The 18,498-nt window shown below is 36.2% G+C and overlaps 2 protein-coding genes across 4 annotated transcripts in view; one reads left to right on the top strand and one right to left on the bottom strand.

The window, feature by feature from the left end:
• LOC133526944 (titin-like) overlaps window positions 1-3,976 on the bottom strand; it is a 137,202-nt gene extending 133,226 nt beyond the window's left edge. Inside the window, 1 exon segment of the mRNA XM_061863842.1 lies at window positions 3,647-3,976. Coding sequence (XP_061719826.1) covers window positions 3,647-3,809 — 163 coding nt within the window. The 5' untranslated portion in view covers window positions 3,810-3,976.
• The window catches only part of LOC133527918 (uncharacterized), a 47,629-nt gene that overhangs the window by 6,450 nt on the left and 22,681 nt on the right, over window positions 1-18,498 (top strand). Inside the window, exon 1 of one of the 3 annotated variants that reach the window (XR_009800953.1) lies at window positions 4,072-4,173. The exons of the other annotated variants lie outside the window; for them this stretch is intronic. The gene's annotated coding sequence lies outside the window, so the exon portion shown is untranslated. Of the gene's footprint in view, window positions 1-4,071; window positions 4,174-18,498 lie in introns of those variants that run through there. 3 annotated transcript variants of the gene reach the window in all.

The following is an 18,498-nucleotide window of genomic DNA, read 5'->3' as shown; positions in this document are numbered from 1 at the left end:
ACGCGCGCGCGCACGCCACAGTGCGCAATCGCGAACAGTATTGCAACGGTACTATGTTATACTTAAAATCAAACACATTTTTAAATCAAGAGGGTTAAAATAAAGGTTACGAGTTATGTTATATTTTTTTGACAAGCTAAAGTTATTTGATATTCATGAATTAAATTTATGTCTATGTACTATGTGTATGTACCCACTTTTGACCTATAAAATTTAAACTTTGTACGCTTCTACCCTTGACTTCTTGTGTGCACTTGCAAATGTCAAATTTGGGTGGGTGCAAATACCGGGTGAATAATATCCTAAACACATTAGATTTTTTGTTAACCTGGTTTAATTTTATTTGCTAGTTACCATATGTAACAAATTTTAAGTACTTATACCTCAATAAACCGTTATTTCTAGTACATCATTGATTAATTAATTTGTCCGTCGAAAATATTTCATTATTCGCAGATTTGTTCCCAAAACAACGTGACAAATTTTCACTTCAATTGTTGGAAAGCGATGGCAAAACACAATATGTGATGTGATTGTGTACTACCTATAGGTATACTTCGTCATATTTAGTGTTTTATACACGCGCAAGCAAGTCAGTCACAATTTATTCCAGCTTATTAAACTACAATCCTAAACCTCAGCTGTGTACTGCGCCCAGACACGCTGTACAGTTACTCCTGTTGTGATGAGCTAGCTACGCGGCAGACGGAACCATGCCCGTGCCAGCCGCAACTGTTTAATTGTTGCCAACTGAAATTCGGTCAACTCGCCATAATTATGCGTGTTCCTAACTACTGTTCACTTAACTACCTACTCTTGTGCGTGCCCAAATTCGTATAATCATAGGTACTGCACCTGTTGCCAACTATAATGACCGAAGATTAAGTTCTTAAGACCTTATAGCGTCTATTGCTATTATTTAAATTAGGCACCTAATAACCAAACAAGGTACGTTATACTCTCTCGTGAAGGTAATCAAATTCAGCTTTGCAATTAGTAAAATCCACTTAGCTATACCGAGCTAAAGTTAGATGTAAAGTCAATTAAACACCCGCATGTTTAATCTAAATGAATTTTTAAACAGAATTTAAAACGAATTGTAGAAATATATGATATTATTGAGAATTCGTTTCCTTTTAGAATATGCAAGTAATTTAATTACATCACCATACTGAATTTATGTTATGGTGGAATCTAATTAAATTCGCGTTGCAGTTTGGAATTTCATTGCCAAGACCTGATTGTAGGGTCAATTATAAATCGGAAAATTAGGACGCAGTGAATGACTTATATATTGTTGTTGATGTTGAACGACGTAGTTATTAACAATAAAACAAAAGTCCGGAACCTATCGCACCAACTCACGTCTGGGAGTCTGTAAATCGTAATAAGACAAACTTTTATTATGATAGGTGAATGCCGTCGTTTATAGCTATCTAACGTTTCTATTGCGCGCGAAGAAATAGTGAAAACAACCGGCTTCACTTTGCCGTTTTTCGCTCAATAGTGTAATAGCGCCATTATCCCGGAGTTCTCAGTCGATCGAGGAATAGAAAACCGATAATTAAGTGATCGAACGCAAAAACCGCCACGCCTAGTCAATTCAATGGCCTATGGTGGCAGCTGATGAACTTCTTTGTGCACTCACTGGCAGCGGTAACTAAGCGAACGTAGCGTTCAAAATTATCTTAAGAAGAGCGTGAGCACAGAATTTTGAGCACTCTACTCGCCGACTACTTTTTGCCTGAAGTTGCCATTTGTTTATTCCTTATTGAGATGTAAACATTTATACATTATCGCTTACTCTTATATAAAATGTTTACTTTCAAGTTTTAGTTTTAAGACAGGTTTGATTACGAAAACAGGTTCGATCCAGAAAACAATAATTATCCGACCTATTTGACAGGTCGTTTAGATACTAAAAATCAGTTATTTCTTAGATACATTCCAAAATCATAAGTTAAGAATTATATTCTTAACAAAACAGGCTATATAAGCAGGCTAGCAGAAGTAGGTAAACTGCGAAACCTCTATTTTCCGGTTTCTTTTTCAGAACCGTTACAAATCATGAAGGAATCTGAAGAATTCGATGATAAAGAGCAATGTTAACAACTATAGTGGATGGAATTAGGCTCAACGGGTTATTATACAACGTCTGATATTGTTTTCACCTGGGATGAGTCACGCGAGCTATTCGCTGGATAACGTGTATAGTTTTACATAATAAACGCAAACCAGGCTTCATTTGAACAACTGCTCTACGACATGAGTACTACTCAACGGAACAAACAAGATCCATTTGCGATACAGTTTCTCATAACTGTACTCATAATCATGTTGTGATAACCATCGGGTTTAAACTTCAAAAGTAATCAATCTATCTGAATTGTCTATGCCGCTATTTAGTATGCGGCTAAATTACGAATTGTTGCGTCCGTACAAAGAATTAAGTGAGATCGCCGCTACTAACTAGCTCGAATCGAGTATAATAAGCATTCTACGCATTGTCAATGGCTCGTTTAATTATGGAATTTGTTGAACATGACTCGCGTTCCTCAAAACTCGATGGTAATGATGATTGAAAATTCCTAACGTTTGTGCGGCGATACATCCCGGCAATGGACGAGGCTTAACGGGCATTTGTCAAACGATGATCGCTCAACTTCGTGCATTCCTCCATGGTAAAAACGTTTTCTCCGCCGGGCCGCGTCACTGTTTATGTTGTGCTTTTTAGGTCGCTGCCGTGGTACGTGAAGCACGCAATCAATGTTACATTGCTTGATTTCATATTTTCATTTATAACGTGGTAAAAACTAGAGAAGCTGCATATTCATGATGCTGCGTTAGATTGCGTCGGATCCATCAGCCATTAGAACGCGTATATCGTATTTGCGGCACGCACTGCCTGTCGGTAATATTAACTTGATGAATGAACGCACAAAAAACCGTACGTGATATCAACTCGTGTCTTACGCTTTCATTTGACCCGGTTTCTCGATTTTTAATGTTACCATATTATGAAAAATTGATCCTTGAAAGGTAACATAGTTGTTCTGGAGCCATATATGGAGTCGACTTTACGCCTTATAAGTAAACAAGTTCTCAACGCGATTTCGCACTGCAGCCTTAATGGCAAGACGAGTGAATTGACGCCCCAATAACACCAGCCGGCCGCTTGAGATTTAAATATTGCATAAAAGTTGGATTGGGGTCGCATCAGCATCGCAACCGCGGTCCTATTCGGGCTCAGTTCACTCGCTATCCTTCATGTTTACATTGCAATTCGCATCGATGTCAGTGCATGTCACATCGACCGCGACAGCGGGAATTCGATGTAACAAGAAAAACAAGTGTGAAAAGTGTGGTCGCGCCTGGGAGCGCATTCCTGTGTCCCGACGGTGGCGCGGCTTGCGCCCACGCGCCCCAGAATAGCCGCGCCATCCGCGAGGAAAGCGCTATGCACAAATAAAGTTACGCACCAGGAAACCAAAGACACTCGCTGGCCGATCGCCGCGCGGGTCGGCGGCGACGATCACTCTACACACTTATGTATGAAGATGTTAGGACAAACATTTCGCAATGCAAAGCTTTACAGCTGAGATGTTTTAGTGGATGAGGGTGAAGCAGGCCGCCTGCTAGGACTGACCTCGTTGCTGGGAGAGCATCTGGCGCGTGTAGTGGTGCTCGGTGCGCTGCACGCGTTCCTCCTGCTGCACAGACTGCACGCTTTGCTCGTGCCGCTCCGAGTGCTGCATGCGCTGCTCGGAGCGCTGTTCGGAGCGCTGCTCCGACCATCTTGACTTCTCCATCACGCCGCCACAGCAGCACACGCACTAAACTCTCACTCGACTAGTCCTCGATTAACCGTCGGGGCTCGCCCGTCAAATAAATACGCCACTGCAATAAACTTATACTAGTCCACGGGTTCATTTAGCAGAAGTCAAGTCATTATAACCCAAGTCCAACATCCAAGACGTCGGTCGATTGCGAATAGTTAGCGGATAGTGCGGAGCCGTCGAGCGGTGCGCGGGCGCCGCCGAGCCAGCGCGGGGGGCGGCGCGACCGAAATACGCCGGGTTATTTTGAGACTAGCGCTCCCGCGCGCCCCACTGCCACCACCGCGCCCCGAGTTCCAGCATTCTCTCCTCCCTCGCCCTCCACATCTTGCATCGCGTAAGTTTCGCATGCCTTCGAGATCCCGTAATCGCGAATCCCACGTACTGTTCCTGCCCCCTGCGAGCCTTCGGCGCTCGCGAATTGTTGTCAATCGGCTTACGTTTATCCCACACTCGGTGTTAAAAAGTAAGAGTTTCGATTACTCTTCTCGGTAACAATGGTAGCTGTATGTTAATTACCGCTTGGCATTCATGCGCACGCAGATTTTAATTACCCGCGTGGATACGGCCAGTGACAGCTGCGTACTAAAACCAGATTCATGAACTAGTTTTCAAGAATAGATTAATTTAATATACTAAGTGTTATTTAGACTTAGCCAAAACAATAAATGTACAGTCGACGTCTAACTTACTTACTGAAAGAAACACACAATGTTGTAGGTACACGCACAATTATGTTGGTACGAGAATGTACGTTATAATTATAATATGCTCGTATTATGCTGACTTGATAATGACAAGACACGTTGTAAGTACGTCTGAGCAGGAATCTCTCGAAGCGTAGTTGCCGCTGCCTGTTTGAAGATTTTTTACAAAAACAATAATAGATTTAGTATCCACTAGACAACTAACCAGTAGACTGGGTTAAAATAATTGAATATTAGCCCTAGTATTACTAAGTTCTTTCGAGGATAGGTTGATTTACAAAAAATAAAACTGTATAATTACGGCACCAAAGATATTAAAAGGCGGTTTAGCTATGTATTCAGTATTTTTTTACAGCCCTGGTTCACCAATGCATACCAGCCTGTAACAAACTGTAAAACTTATTCAGTTCTATACCGTAATCTAAATTAAAACTAAGCTATTAACAGCAGCAGCGGCAGAAGTTTTGAACATTTCTTATTTATTTAATTAGTAATGGTTGTAATTAAGTACGAATGTGTTTGTGTTAAGACCTAAAATATTGGGTTATTCTCACTAGTTACCACAAAGTTGTAACTACTGTGATTTTTTTACAGTAGTTACCACAAAAAAATTGTTAGAGTTCAATACCAATAAAAACTGTATAAATAGTATTGTATGAGTAATTTAATACATATATATATGTATTAAATTATAAGTCGATTAATGTTTAAACTGTCTTAAAAGTGATTTTAAATAAAACAGTTTTACCGGTACAACTGCAATAACTAAATTAGTCAAGTAGATATTAACGTTCGGATGAAATTTATCTTATTAATTGTAATTTGAATTAATTATGCGAACGAATAAACAAATCAGTCAAAAACTACTATTTTTGATCACTTTAAGGCAGTTTACTGAAACACTAATCGACATTCGACATATTATTTAAGTACTCTATATTTATACTATACTGTTCATTAGTTTTGAACTTTAGCAAATTTTGGTGGTATCTACTGGAATTTTACTTTCCCACTGGTAACAACTTGATGGTAACTAGTACGAAAAACCCAGTATATTATAAATTTAATAAAATATTTCAGAGAGAGAAGTGATAAATAAACCTGCCAAAGATTGCGATTAGTAGGTACCTATTTTGTAAAAATATTATACATAAAAAATATACCAGTCAGAAGAAATCTATTGCAGCAGTACTATGCAAATATCATGACTTAAATCGAGCGATTCCATCTTTCTTTACCTATAGTTGGCTTTTCAAAGGAAATCTTATAATTGCGCAAGATAATTGCAATTTATTCCTTCATTGCACACGACCTTTGCATACCTTCAGTTCACGTAAATATATTTATTAAATAAATATTTGGGGAGAATCTTACACAGATCCCAAACCGAGCAAAGATTTTATTATGGTGGTACTAAGCGACTAAAGATAATCATAGATAGATAAAATCTATAATAAGATTATTATCTCAGGAACATATATCCGTAATAGAAACACCAATAAATGGGATTCGTAGTATAAGAACTTGAGATCCAATTGAAGTTTTCCAGTAGTCAATATATACAAAGTAGATAAGTATTGAGTATGTAGGGTAGGCAGTAAGAAGTAATATTTTATTTAAAAGTAATAAATGGAAAAGTATATGTAACTCGATTTTTAACTTCTTGAAGTTTCCTTGGGCTCGATAGCCTGTATTTAGGCTACTAGGTATTTCATCTAAGTAAAAACTGAAGACAGGATTATTTATGAATCGAAATTAAGTAGTCTGTTCCTGGGGACGGCCTATCTAGGTAGGCTCTAGAGGCACTGAAAGCGTAGCGTACACTGCTAAATTCTACGTTCAAATGTTGCACAAACATGAAAAATGGATAAGCATTTTATATTTAATGCCGCTGCGTGTCAAAGAAGCCGCGTTGTTGATTTTTGACATAAGTGATAGTGATTTATTAAAACGTTTGAAGCGATTGGCAATTCAAGTTCAAATAAATAAATACTTTAGTAATAGCATCCACTCTTTTGCTTTAAGTAATAATTAACATTAGGAATAGTTTTCCCACGCAGTGTAACAGTAAGGGATCCATGATTAATACTAGTATATTCGTCTATTTATTAATCTACAAGACAGCTCTACATCTGCCTGAACTGTCAGCAAAACAAGCATACATATTTGTATACAGATGTAGATGCTAAGCTAATAAAAATGAATAAATAAATCTTTTGCTTTAAGTAATAATTAACATTAGGAATAGTTTTCCCACGCAGTGTAACAGTAAGGGATCCATGATTAATACTAGTATATTCGTCTATTTATTAATCTGCAAGACAGCTCTACATCTGCCTGAACTGTCATCAAAACAAGCATACATATTTGTATACAGATGTAGATGCTAAGCTAATAAAAATGAATAAATAAATATGTTTGGGGACAATCTTACACAGATCGGCCTAGCCCCAAACTAAGCAAAACTTGTACTATGGGTGACAGGCGATGATATACATACTTAAATAGATAAATGATAAATACAGTATGTATATCAAATATCTGTGTTCACCACTCAAATAAATTCCCTTACCGGGATTCGAACCCTGGAACACCGGCTTCACTGGCAGGGTCATTACCCACTAGGCCAGACAGGTCGTCATATAGTGACTGTATATTTCTTGTGTAAGAAACCAATCATCGCTAGTCGCTTTCTCGCCGCCGGTAAAACGGCTGCCTTAGTAGTATTGCAGAGCAGACACTATCATTTGCAATTACGTTTGTAATAATGAAATTCCTACGTTCGGTAATGACATTCCAGACCTCCCCACACACTAGCCACGGGTAGATGTTTTTTCCTAACCGTTTGCCTTAGTAGCGTACTTATTAGATTATGAAAAGCTCTAATAATCAGAGAGAAAAATCCTTTTTCTTTATAACCCCGATAATTACCTCTTTATGAAAGGCGATGCCTAAAATTCTTAAAACGGGGAATGTATCAGTTTATACAAGAAGTAAGTAACAGATTGGCTCGAATAAATGTTTGCTGAATATGATTGTCAAACATTAGTAGAACAAAACTGAATCATTGCAGTGGTGGCCACAAAGACTCTTGCATTTAATATTTATTTCTGCGATAATTACTAGAATATCTTTCAGGTTTCAATTAAAAGAGTTGGTTGCTGTTTATTATAAAGACGCGTTATTGGTTTATAATCGTAACACATTTGACATTCCCATAGTTGACGTCAGAATTATATTGGTAAAGTAATGATCGTTAACTTTCACTTAAGTTTAAAAAAATCAATTATTAGTTTATTTGTACGTATAGCAACTTAATGGTTGTCAATCGATCTGAGAAGAGTTTTGTTATGAAAGAAATTAATTAGACTACCCGCCAGTCATAGAGGGTAGTGTAAAACTGATTCAATGTAATGACATTTTAAATATAAAACTAAATATTCTATTATAAATTACTCAGTGCTAAAGTACCCTACATATGTATGTGAACGCGAAATAATTCACCCGCTTCATTGTCCTGGTTTCGCAGCCATCTCTTCGGGAGGCGTCAGAGGGTTCGAGGTGATGATAATCTTTCTGATTGGTGTGAACTTTCTGCTGGCGTCCCTCAGGGGGGTATTCTCTCTCCATTGCTTTTCTCCATTTTTATAAATAACATTACAAAGTCTTTAAAATCTTGTTACCATCTTCACGCAGATGATCTGCAAATTTATTCAGCTGCCAACCTTGACGATGTCGATTCCCTCGTAAGCCAAATTAACGCCGACTTAGAATCTGTCTGTTTGTGGGCTTCATCTTTCGGTTTAAAAGTCAACGCCATGAAGTCACAGGCGATCGTTTTTGGAAGTCCTTATTACATCTCCAAATTGTCTGAGCAGGTGGTACCTAGAATTTTCTTTGATGGTATACCGATTCCTTTCTCACCCACTGTCAGATATCTAGGGGTCACCGTGGACACTTTCTTGCGCGCCTCATGTCACTGAATTAAGCAAAAAGCTGTTTGGATCTCTCCATTCTTTAAGGCTCCTGCAGAACTTTCTTCCACTTGATACCAAAACAATGATATATAAGATAATGATAATAGAGAAGGAAGTCATTTAACAGGGACTATCAATTTTTTTTTATGATATAGGAGGATGGTAAGCGATTACCGCAACACTAGAGAGATTGTAAGTGCGTTGCCGGATTAAAAAAAAATATTAAAATCGCAGCTGTGTGCCCAATAATAATAAGTTAAAATGTCGCATATCAGCAGATTCAGACAACCTTAGGTATCTAGTGGTCAGAAAATATGAATATGGGTGTCTGGAAGAGATCGCTCTGTAGCGATAAGGCCGCCTGTTGTTTACCTCTATCTTCATGTTTTTTATGTGTTTCCATGTACATTTTTTTCAGAGGTTGTGCAATAAAGAGGATTTGTATTATATTGTATTGTAATCTAAATAGATAACCCACATACTACATACAAAAACACCGAGGGCAAAATCATAAAGAAAATTCGTATGCATTGTTGACCGAAGCCTAGCGAAGGTCTACATTTTGACTCAGGCAATCTGCTTTCGTTACTGGTCTCTAAAAGATATTTGTAAGGTCAGGGGGGTAAGAGAAACATAGTTTATTTTATTTGGGGCGAGAGAGACCGTATGAGGAACGTAAGGCAAGTTCCTACGTAAGTATTTAAAAGTAAATTTTATAATAAAAAAATTAATAACCATCCTGGTAATTACTTAGTTTTTGAAGGCGGTGCCAAACCAAATATGGGGATTACTTTTGAAAATAATCGCGTCTAAAGTCAAAAATAGTGTTATGGTTATAGATAAAGTATTTATTAATTTTATTTCAAGACTACTTTACTCCTTATAGGTAAAGACTTCAACCCTTTATCTGTCCAAAAGGAAATATTAGAATAACTAACATCCGCCTAATAAGTCATAACTCATAATAAACATCTCAAAGAAATAAAATTCATAAACTCTTAACTAACCAGAGTTTGGGCGGCTTTACAAGTGCTTTGTTAACTCCACCTCGGCCTTTGAAAAGTTTTAATCTAACTCGGATATTCCAGTTTGCCGAAATGGGAAGTTTGATCAAGCGAGTTGGGCGTTTACCAGAAAATACGCCACGTTTTCATTAAAGGTAGTGAAAAGTTTTGAACTACCAAACACAGGGCTTTTATTCCACCTTGAAATTGTACCGCAAGAAAATTACGCTTAGATAACCGTGATACGCTGTGGCAGAGTTATGAGATGCCATTGTAAATGTTTATTATATAACCATCCCTAAAGGTTCCAAGATTTATCTATTTCTATTTATTGTTTTTGAAGTGAAAACATCTTTAGCGGCGCTGTGCACTTTTTGGTATGAGGAAAAAAAACCGTGATACGCTGTGGCAGCGTTATGAGATGCCATTGTAAATGTTTATTATATAACCATCCCTAAAGGTTCCAAGATTTATCTATTTCTATTTATTGTTTAGAAGTTAAAACGTCTTTACGGCGCTGTACACTTTTTGGGATGGGGAAAAAATGTTAAACTCGCGACAGGTCACGTGATCGACAGATTCGACAGATTGAAAATTCGTAAGACGGACACGTGACGTAGTCGTTGAAATTATGGATATGTTATGGATGGAAGTTGATTTTTTGAGAGATAAACTTTTTAATGGTAAATAATTGTAACAATTCGGAAGTGTAAAATTGTTAATGTAATATAATTGTTATGTTTGTGTACGATAGCGCAATAAACGAATATTGTATTTTACCACATAAATGATACGACCGGTTTGGCCTAGTGGGTAGTGACCCTACCTACGAATGGTCCCGGGTCCAAATCCTGGTAAGGGCATGTATTTGTGTGATGAGCATGGATATTTGTTCTTGAGTCATGGGTGTTTTCTATGTATTTAAGTATTTATAAATATTTATATACTTATTATATATATCGTTGTCTAAGTACCCTCAACACAAGTCTTATTGAGCTTAACTGTGGGACTTAGTCAATTTGTGTAATAATGTCCTATAATATTTATTTATTATTTATATATTAAATGATAGTACTTTTATACTGATAATTAAAGCAATTCGTGCAAAATTATTCCCTAACCATTCCAAAATATCAAAAATGCACAACGTTAATATTCAAGTTTTCACTTCTGCCGGCACTCCTGGAGTGCAATCAATTGTTTTTTTTTTTTTGTATCGATTGTTTTTACCCCGGCAGTTAAGATCCGGCCTGGCGTGGGCGCACATTTATCGGTGAACTATCTGGAACTGGTTCCACGGGCGTAAAGACGTCCTCATCTCATCGTTCGGCCAATAATAGCCTCGGTGCTGCATTGCTGACGTGCATAACTCACGAAGCTCCTGCATTTCGCCTGAAATAAACGCGCGAACATGCGTCATGCTTGACTGATCTCATTGATATAATTCGACCAAAGTAAAACGAGTACTCGTAGTTTTTCACGATAAAGGGTGTACATGTCTTGCAACCTTATTGTTGTAATTCAAAAGATTCAAAACGAGCTCTCACATATCAGGCGCACAAGAAAGTGCACCACCATAAAACTATGTATACCTACGCTCTCACTCGTAGAGGGCCGGAGATACGCTACTCCTTTTTTGCCATAGGTACCTACTTTGATGTATGTTGATGTATGTGCTCTTTTATGGACACATCTGAGCGATGAACTAATTTAGACGTGATTTCACAGCCCTAAACGATGTCACGTACAAGTGTGTTATAAATAAGTATGTTTTAGTAGTTACTCATGGCATGGCCAATGCAACGTGTATTAATCATTTGACGTCCCGTATTTCGCCCATGAAGTTCCTGTACAAAAATCCTGAACATTAGAGCTTAATTAAATGAAATGAAAACCTTTATTTCAGGTAATTAGAGGCCCATACATAAATACCTTTAAACTAACATACATATTATAATAATATATAACTTTAATGGTTGAATTAAGACTTCTTTTACTAAAAGAAGGAAATATTCAGTGAAAAATTGTATATTGAAAAACGTCCTCTTCTTAAATAATATTGTATTATTTTGCAGGCTCGTGAATATTTAGCCGGAAAAGATACACAAATTCACAAGAGATAAATAATCGGCACTTACAAATAATAAAATAATCCACTCTCAATGTCTCCAATATGTATTTTCCCTTTTACTTATCATTCACTTATAATTATAACATTAGTCGCCATTACAAATATTACGAATGCTGAACAAGAAGAAATTTTAGTTTTTTAAATGTTTTTATAATAACTTATAGACTTAAATCATACTTATAAAAGATTATCTGTAGCATAGAGAAATAAGAAGTAATAGAGTGCTCACTCCATACATCAGTTTTGGTACCAAAATGATTATTATATTCGCAGTCGACATCTAGCATCAAGTAGCGGAACTCTCAGTACTGCTACTCGACAATAGATATCGCGGCAAACAAAAAGTCTAATGCTCAACGATTTTCAGCTAATATTATAACCAGGAACTCTATTTTCAACTCCTAAACTTACTCTACTACTACTTCTTATTTCTCTATGTCTGTAGTGTTAAGATTTCCTTTTACATCTAATTACAGCTATAATATAGCTATTATACACATATTTTTAGGAGTAGTATCTCTATTTTTCGCCGTTTTTAAATTGTTGACTAGACTATGGGTTGTATAGTAGAAAAAGTATTACTTTAGTTGTCTCATAAAAAAAAGTATTGTATACAATAGTGATATATAGGTAATTAAGTTTTTCAGTCGAGTACTGTGTTTAGGCCTGAGGTACCTTAAACTACTAAAAATAGTGTTAAATACATATAAATATTAACATTTGGCAAGTTATTATTATTCATTGACTGGTTTTAATGAAAATGTAATGAATAATAACTACCTACACTACAATAGTAGGTACAGGGGGCCTAGCCAATATGAATCGTAGAAATCTATTAGATAGACATCTCAAACGTCAAACTGGCGCACACGTACGTAATTGCATACATACCTCATACCTACATGATGCACGCAATAAATAATATGCATTTTTTGTTCCAATACCTATAATATGTATGTTGTACAGAATACTTTCAGACTGACTGACTGCAAACTTCATTTGCGATTCACAAGCATAACATTCGCATATATGTCCATCTTTCCATATCCAACCGAAACTGAAACTGATATCACGTTACATATTTATGACGCAAGTTAACATGAAGTCTGTCTTGTTACTCTTGTATGTACTTGTAGCCATACGATCTCAGTTCTGGAAACAACTAGCTAACAAGCAGAACTTCAAAACGGAGCGCGTCTTACGTCAATAGGTACTACTTACTGAGATTAATCGAACTTAATGTACTCTACTTCTAGAAATGTTATGTAATCCGTTTACATAGTTTTATAGTAGAAAGTTACGTATTTTAATGGTGTTGTCGTCACTATAGCGACGTTGCAGTTCCTTATTTGGCAAGGCGCTTTGAACTTACAAACTGCTAGGGTAGGTACGCCATCTATTTCGTCGCTCTCATCTTACACCGTTAGTTACCTACCAGTTTGTGATGGTAAGCTTATTCTTATTCCCTGTGGCTATAATAGGCTGAAGTGATAATTTCGCAGTTAACACTTTTATTTAAAAGCTTTGCCGGCCCATAGACTAGATTTAAACTTTCGCGTTTTGTACACATATTTAGTGATATATGTAGACGAGTCTAACGCGATGTAAATTCATTGATATTTGTCATTAATATACAGTTTATGGACAATTCCAATACTGGGCTATTAACATAAATAGTAAAAGCACGCTGCTCGGTATTTGTTGCACAATAACTGCCCGATTTGTATGTTACAAATGTTAAACACAATGGTGGTTGGCGGCGGTTTGTTGTTGAACTGTAACAGATGTTTTACGTAAAGTTCTACGGGCCTGACTCTAGTTTGAACTCGGCGTTGTAGCATGCCTGCACAGTAGCTTTGCCGTCATGCAATGCGTGTCCTATTTTATAGGTATGTTTTAAAATTTACAATGTTCCCGTTAAATTTGAACGGCCATTGCCACAATTCACAGCAGCGATTTGGATGACAGTTTTTATATTTGTAATATTCTCATTTTAATTGTGTTTTATTAATTTTAAGTTTATTTTTACCAATTTATCTAGGCCTATTATTATATAGGTAATAAACTAATATACTTTGGAAACCACATATTAAAGAGACGAGTAAGCACAAGCGTACTTCAACGGCAAGATATGTATTTCTGAATTTAGAGGAAAGTGGATGACCGCTCCTCCATAAGTACGAACGTAGTCCTTATTTTCCTTTCTGGATATTAATAATATGTATGATTGTTTTACACAATAATAGCTTTCAATAATATATTCGCAATATTACTTTCGGGATAGACTGGTGGAGTGAAAACAGTTTATTAGTTCTACTATAGCAAGAGGTCTCATTGTTCTCAATCATTTATAGTATCAACCCACACTTGGAGACAAAAACTTAAAAAAAGAAAATATGTACATTTCAATTTTGAATCTCAAACGGTACTCCGGAGGGCGTTTCGTCGTTAAACTGTTCGTCGACAGATTTTTTATCATTGGATGTTAGACGACAGAATTTTCCAACGACGAACAATTTGCTCCCATAGGTCACCAGGATAATAAAATATCTATGAGACTTCGAGATTAGTTCGAATAAGAATTTTCGGTCCGACGGCACCGATACTATACATAAGTACTGTTTTGTATAGGTCTATATCATCATTATCATATACAAAATCTCAATAGTTATCTTTATCGTTAATGCTTTCCGCTTTTTTAGAAAACTGTATTATCTAGTTCATATTATTAGAAAGGCTTACGAAATGGATTGTACTGTCGCCTGTTGTAGTATCTCAAATTACTTTTGATAGCGCGCCATATACATGTATAAGTAATTGATACAGAAATATTTTCTAGTATGTATCTAAAACGCAAGTATGCTTTACAGACGTAAGAGCGTAGTTAATGGGCCGCTACCAGCTGAGGGCAGCGCTGTCACGCTGTTCGCTAATGCAGCATGAGCAATCCAGCTTAACTACGTCATTTACTATTTTCTTAACGTAGGTATCTATACAAAACGTATCCGGAGTAAACCCTCGATTCCTTAGAATATTCCACTAAAATCAAATGCCATCCTAATGCAGTAATTGCAGCAATTAAAATATTTTAAGGAAAAAGGAAGACATCGGCAAAAACCAAATGACTTTAAGTTGACTTTGCAAGAACAGCGCTTGAATAAAAAACCGTTTGGCTTACCCACGAATAGCTTAATAAGCTTACAGATCAACCGCTTAACTAAGGTGCTTGGTAAGAACTTATTGTTATTACTATGGGCCGTCCTTAAATTAAAGGGTTAACTTTTATAATAATAGCCTGAATTACCTAAGAGGAAGACATAATGAAGATCTAATTACATTGGAACGAGTTTCTGCGGAGATTCGTTTTCCGGCATATCCATTTTATTTTATGTTGACAACTCATATGCCAATATTGACTCAGTAGTCTCGACTCTACGGTGTGATACACGACACATACTTACGTATACATAGATACAAAGGCTGTTATCATCATAAACCCTCGTTTTGGCACAGCAGTCGGATGAAAACGACGCCTTTGTATCGGTTTATGCATAGGAGGCAGTTGGTTACTTAAGATTTCCCGAATGTTTACCGGCTAAGTTTCGCCGATATCCGTCTTTAACGAGAACAAAATATAGAATCCCAATTGATATACCCAGCCGAGACTCCGACCGAAAATCGTACCCAGATTTGGGAACTCTATTCAAAGCACGACGGCATTTGGCGATTATATTAGTGATGGCGTTCTAGTCTCGCCACCGTCCGGAGTAAACTAATCGTCACAATGTTATAACAGGGTGACATGATATCATTTTGTTATCCATATCAAAACCAGACCAAATGCATAACCTGTTATTACATTCTGAATTACCCTAACTAAAGTTAAAATAACGTTTCATATCAATAAAACAATTTTCAGTTTACAGACAATGTTTTTACCACTTAACTACGAGTAGTATGGATTTGGCAACTTCACATCGAATTTACCTAACAATTGCCAAGTATCTTTTGTGAACGTAAAAGCAATATTAGTATGGATCCAATGACTCATATTATCATATAGAACAGATATAAATAACATTGAGCTTCTATGTGTTTTATCTACTACTGAGAACGTAAATATAATAAAAATCAAAACTGGCATTGAGAATCTAATACACTTTTTCAAAACCTTATTGTAGCCATCATATGTAGGTTCCATTTTCTAGTGCAGTAGGTACATTCTGACTGATTTTCTGACTTTCTAGAGTCCGTCTAAGCTGCAACGACTTTGCAGTGCCACTATAAATTTCAAATAGGAATTTGACGTATAGATATATGGTAGATACTAGAGTCGGACCAAGCTAACTCTGCATGGCATTTGTAATGACAAAGTGAGCCTTGGGGCTTGCCGCGCTTAATCAAGCCCAAACGGATGGATGCCTCATCTTTGCATTGTCTAAACCAATGTTGTTAGATGATGAAGTAAAAAAGCAAAGGTTGCGCATTAAACCGTAGAATTTTTCGGATTTATCTTATATGATGCCCCCTACTGACACATAATTTCTTAATGCCAATTTCCTCCATTTTAAATATTTTCCTAAAGAAAAATTCTATTTAGTTACTTACTGAACTTGCTTACAAAGGAAATCGTTTCGTTAAGCACTTGGGCCTAGAACAAACCTAAACGTATTTGATTGAAAGTTGAAGTCGTCTTATCAATCGTCTCAGATTACGATTGTAAAATCATAACCATAAAATAAAAAGGGAATATTGAGAAATCCTGCAGGGAAAACTTGAATCTCACTGTAAAAACTTTTAAAGAGTGAAGGGGTCTACAATTTCAGCTATTGTAGGCTAAGGTAAGCTGTAATTTATATCAATACTCAGGTCTATTGTCCCTTGGAGCTGTAAAAAATCAAACTTCTAAGCCAACGCAATCAAAAGTCACAGCCGTTTATGATTCTGCAAATTTTCGACACTCGCAAGGGAATCAAAACATACAGGGTACTTCCCATGAACTCAAAATCTTGAAATTTGGTACGAAGCATCGTCTTATAGCACAGGTAAAGGAAAAATTGCGAAAACCGTAAAATTTTAGTTACATCATACAATACCTACAGGTTTGTACGAAACCCTCGGTGCGCGAGTCTGATCTTCATCAAAAAAATTAAGAAATATGCTTTTACCGTATCTTTATTGCTTAAATATTTTTCGAAATAAATTAATGTGCTGAAGTTCCAAATAATGTCTACAAACGGTTTAAGAGACAGCTACTACATACATATAAAATGAACTGCCATAGGGATCGTCATTCGACGCGAGAGATACAATGACATGTAGACGTTGGGTTGACAAGAACTGGTGACGGGTGTACAGATGTAGTGAATAATCCTTTCCCATCGTATTTTCACGGAAACGCATGAACGTGTCTTGCTATTTCAGTCAGTCTCGATACAAAAAGTACTGAGGTTTTTTTAGGTTTAAGATTCTTTATTTCTCACTAAGAATTTGACAATTCACTTACATGAGAACTTAAAGCTATACAAATACATTTATTTTGCATGAAATTAGCGAAAGAACTAAAAATATAGAGGGTATTTAAACATACAGTAAAATAAAATCTGCCGATACACTTAAACAAAACAAGGTGATTAGTGGTGCATGGATGGTAAATGGTAAACACTCCGTCTGTTCAGATATACACAAAACATTTTGTAATTATTAGTAAGCTAAGGCCAGCGCAACTTGTTTCCGAAATTCGTAATATCTAAGCGTCGGCGGGGATCATCCCTGTACTGGTCAATATACCGCGTAGGTAGACGCCTTAGACGGTAGGTATTACGAATATCGGGACCGGTTCATTAGTTGCCATTGAGCTCATTAAATATGCAAATATCGATCCTATTAGTTACCTAAGTTAGGGTCTTTTTTGTAATAGACATGTATTATAATATTATAATACAGTGCAGCAAGTACGCTGACTTACAGATACTGGAAGTGGTAATGTTTTTATTATAATGTAAGTATTAAGTTATTGGTTTTATTTACTTTATTTTGTTAATCTGAGCTTTCTTGATAGTGCAATATAGATAAAATAATAATATAAAGGTGTTATGATTTATTTATTTATAATTATAAGTAAATTTAAAATGTTTTATTTTTGTATTTTTACCCATTACGAAACAATGTTATTTGATACTTTATTTTATATATATATTTTTTTTAATTTATTTACGTCCGGATTTATATTTTAAGCGACTGTTATCTAGGTTTGATAAGCAGTTTATAACAGCATTATAACATATTTTTAAAGTGTCCATACATGTACTTTCTGAATATTGAGATTGGTTTTATGACAAATCATTATTTATGTGTTTTTTCAATTGTTTCTTAAAGCTATACATAGACTTATTTTCTTTATTTTTTTTGGGAGGTTGATTGAAGCAACATGACAAATACGAACGATTCCGAGAAAATACGATGGGAAAGGATTATTCACTACATCTGTACTTAGAGTTATGAATCGAATAGAGTTACAAAGAAAGATAAATATGTATACGACTATATTTTCAATTATGTAACGAATTTAGGAAATAACTCCTATAAATCAATCAGATGGGCTGTTTGTAACATGTTTTTATTTGTAAGTACATAGTTATATTGAGAGTGTGAGTAAAATGGTATGCGCCTTGAAGATGCATTAGTTGCTGATGAAACATGCATCAAAGATACTTGCTAATAAATGTGTGCCTTATAATTAGCATACGCGATGACACATAAGCGTGCATGATTCATAATCCATCCTCGTAAATATATTACATAGTGAAACCGATTATGGACTAATTTACTATCGCTCTAAGT

The sequence above is a fragment of the Cydia pomonella genome, chromosome 1, assembly GCF_033807575.1.
Source record: "Cydia pomonella isolate Wapato2018A chromosome 1, ilCydPomo1, whole genome shotgun sequence".
Lineage (NCBI taxonomy): Eukaryota > Metazoa > Arthropoda > Insecta > Lepidoptera > Tortricidae > Cydia > Cydia pomonella.
Note: the sequence above shows the minus strand (reverse complement) of the source record. Positions and strands in the feature narration are given on the sequence as shown.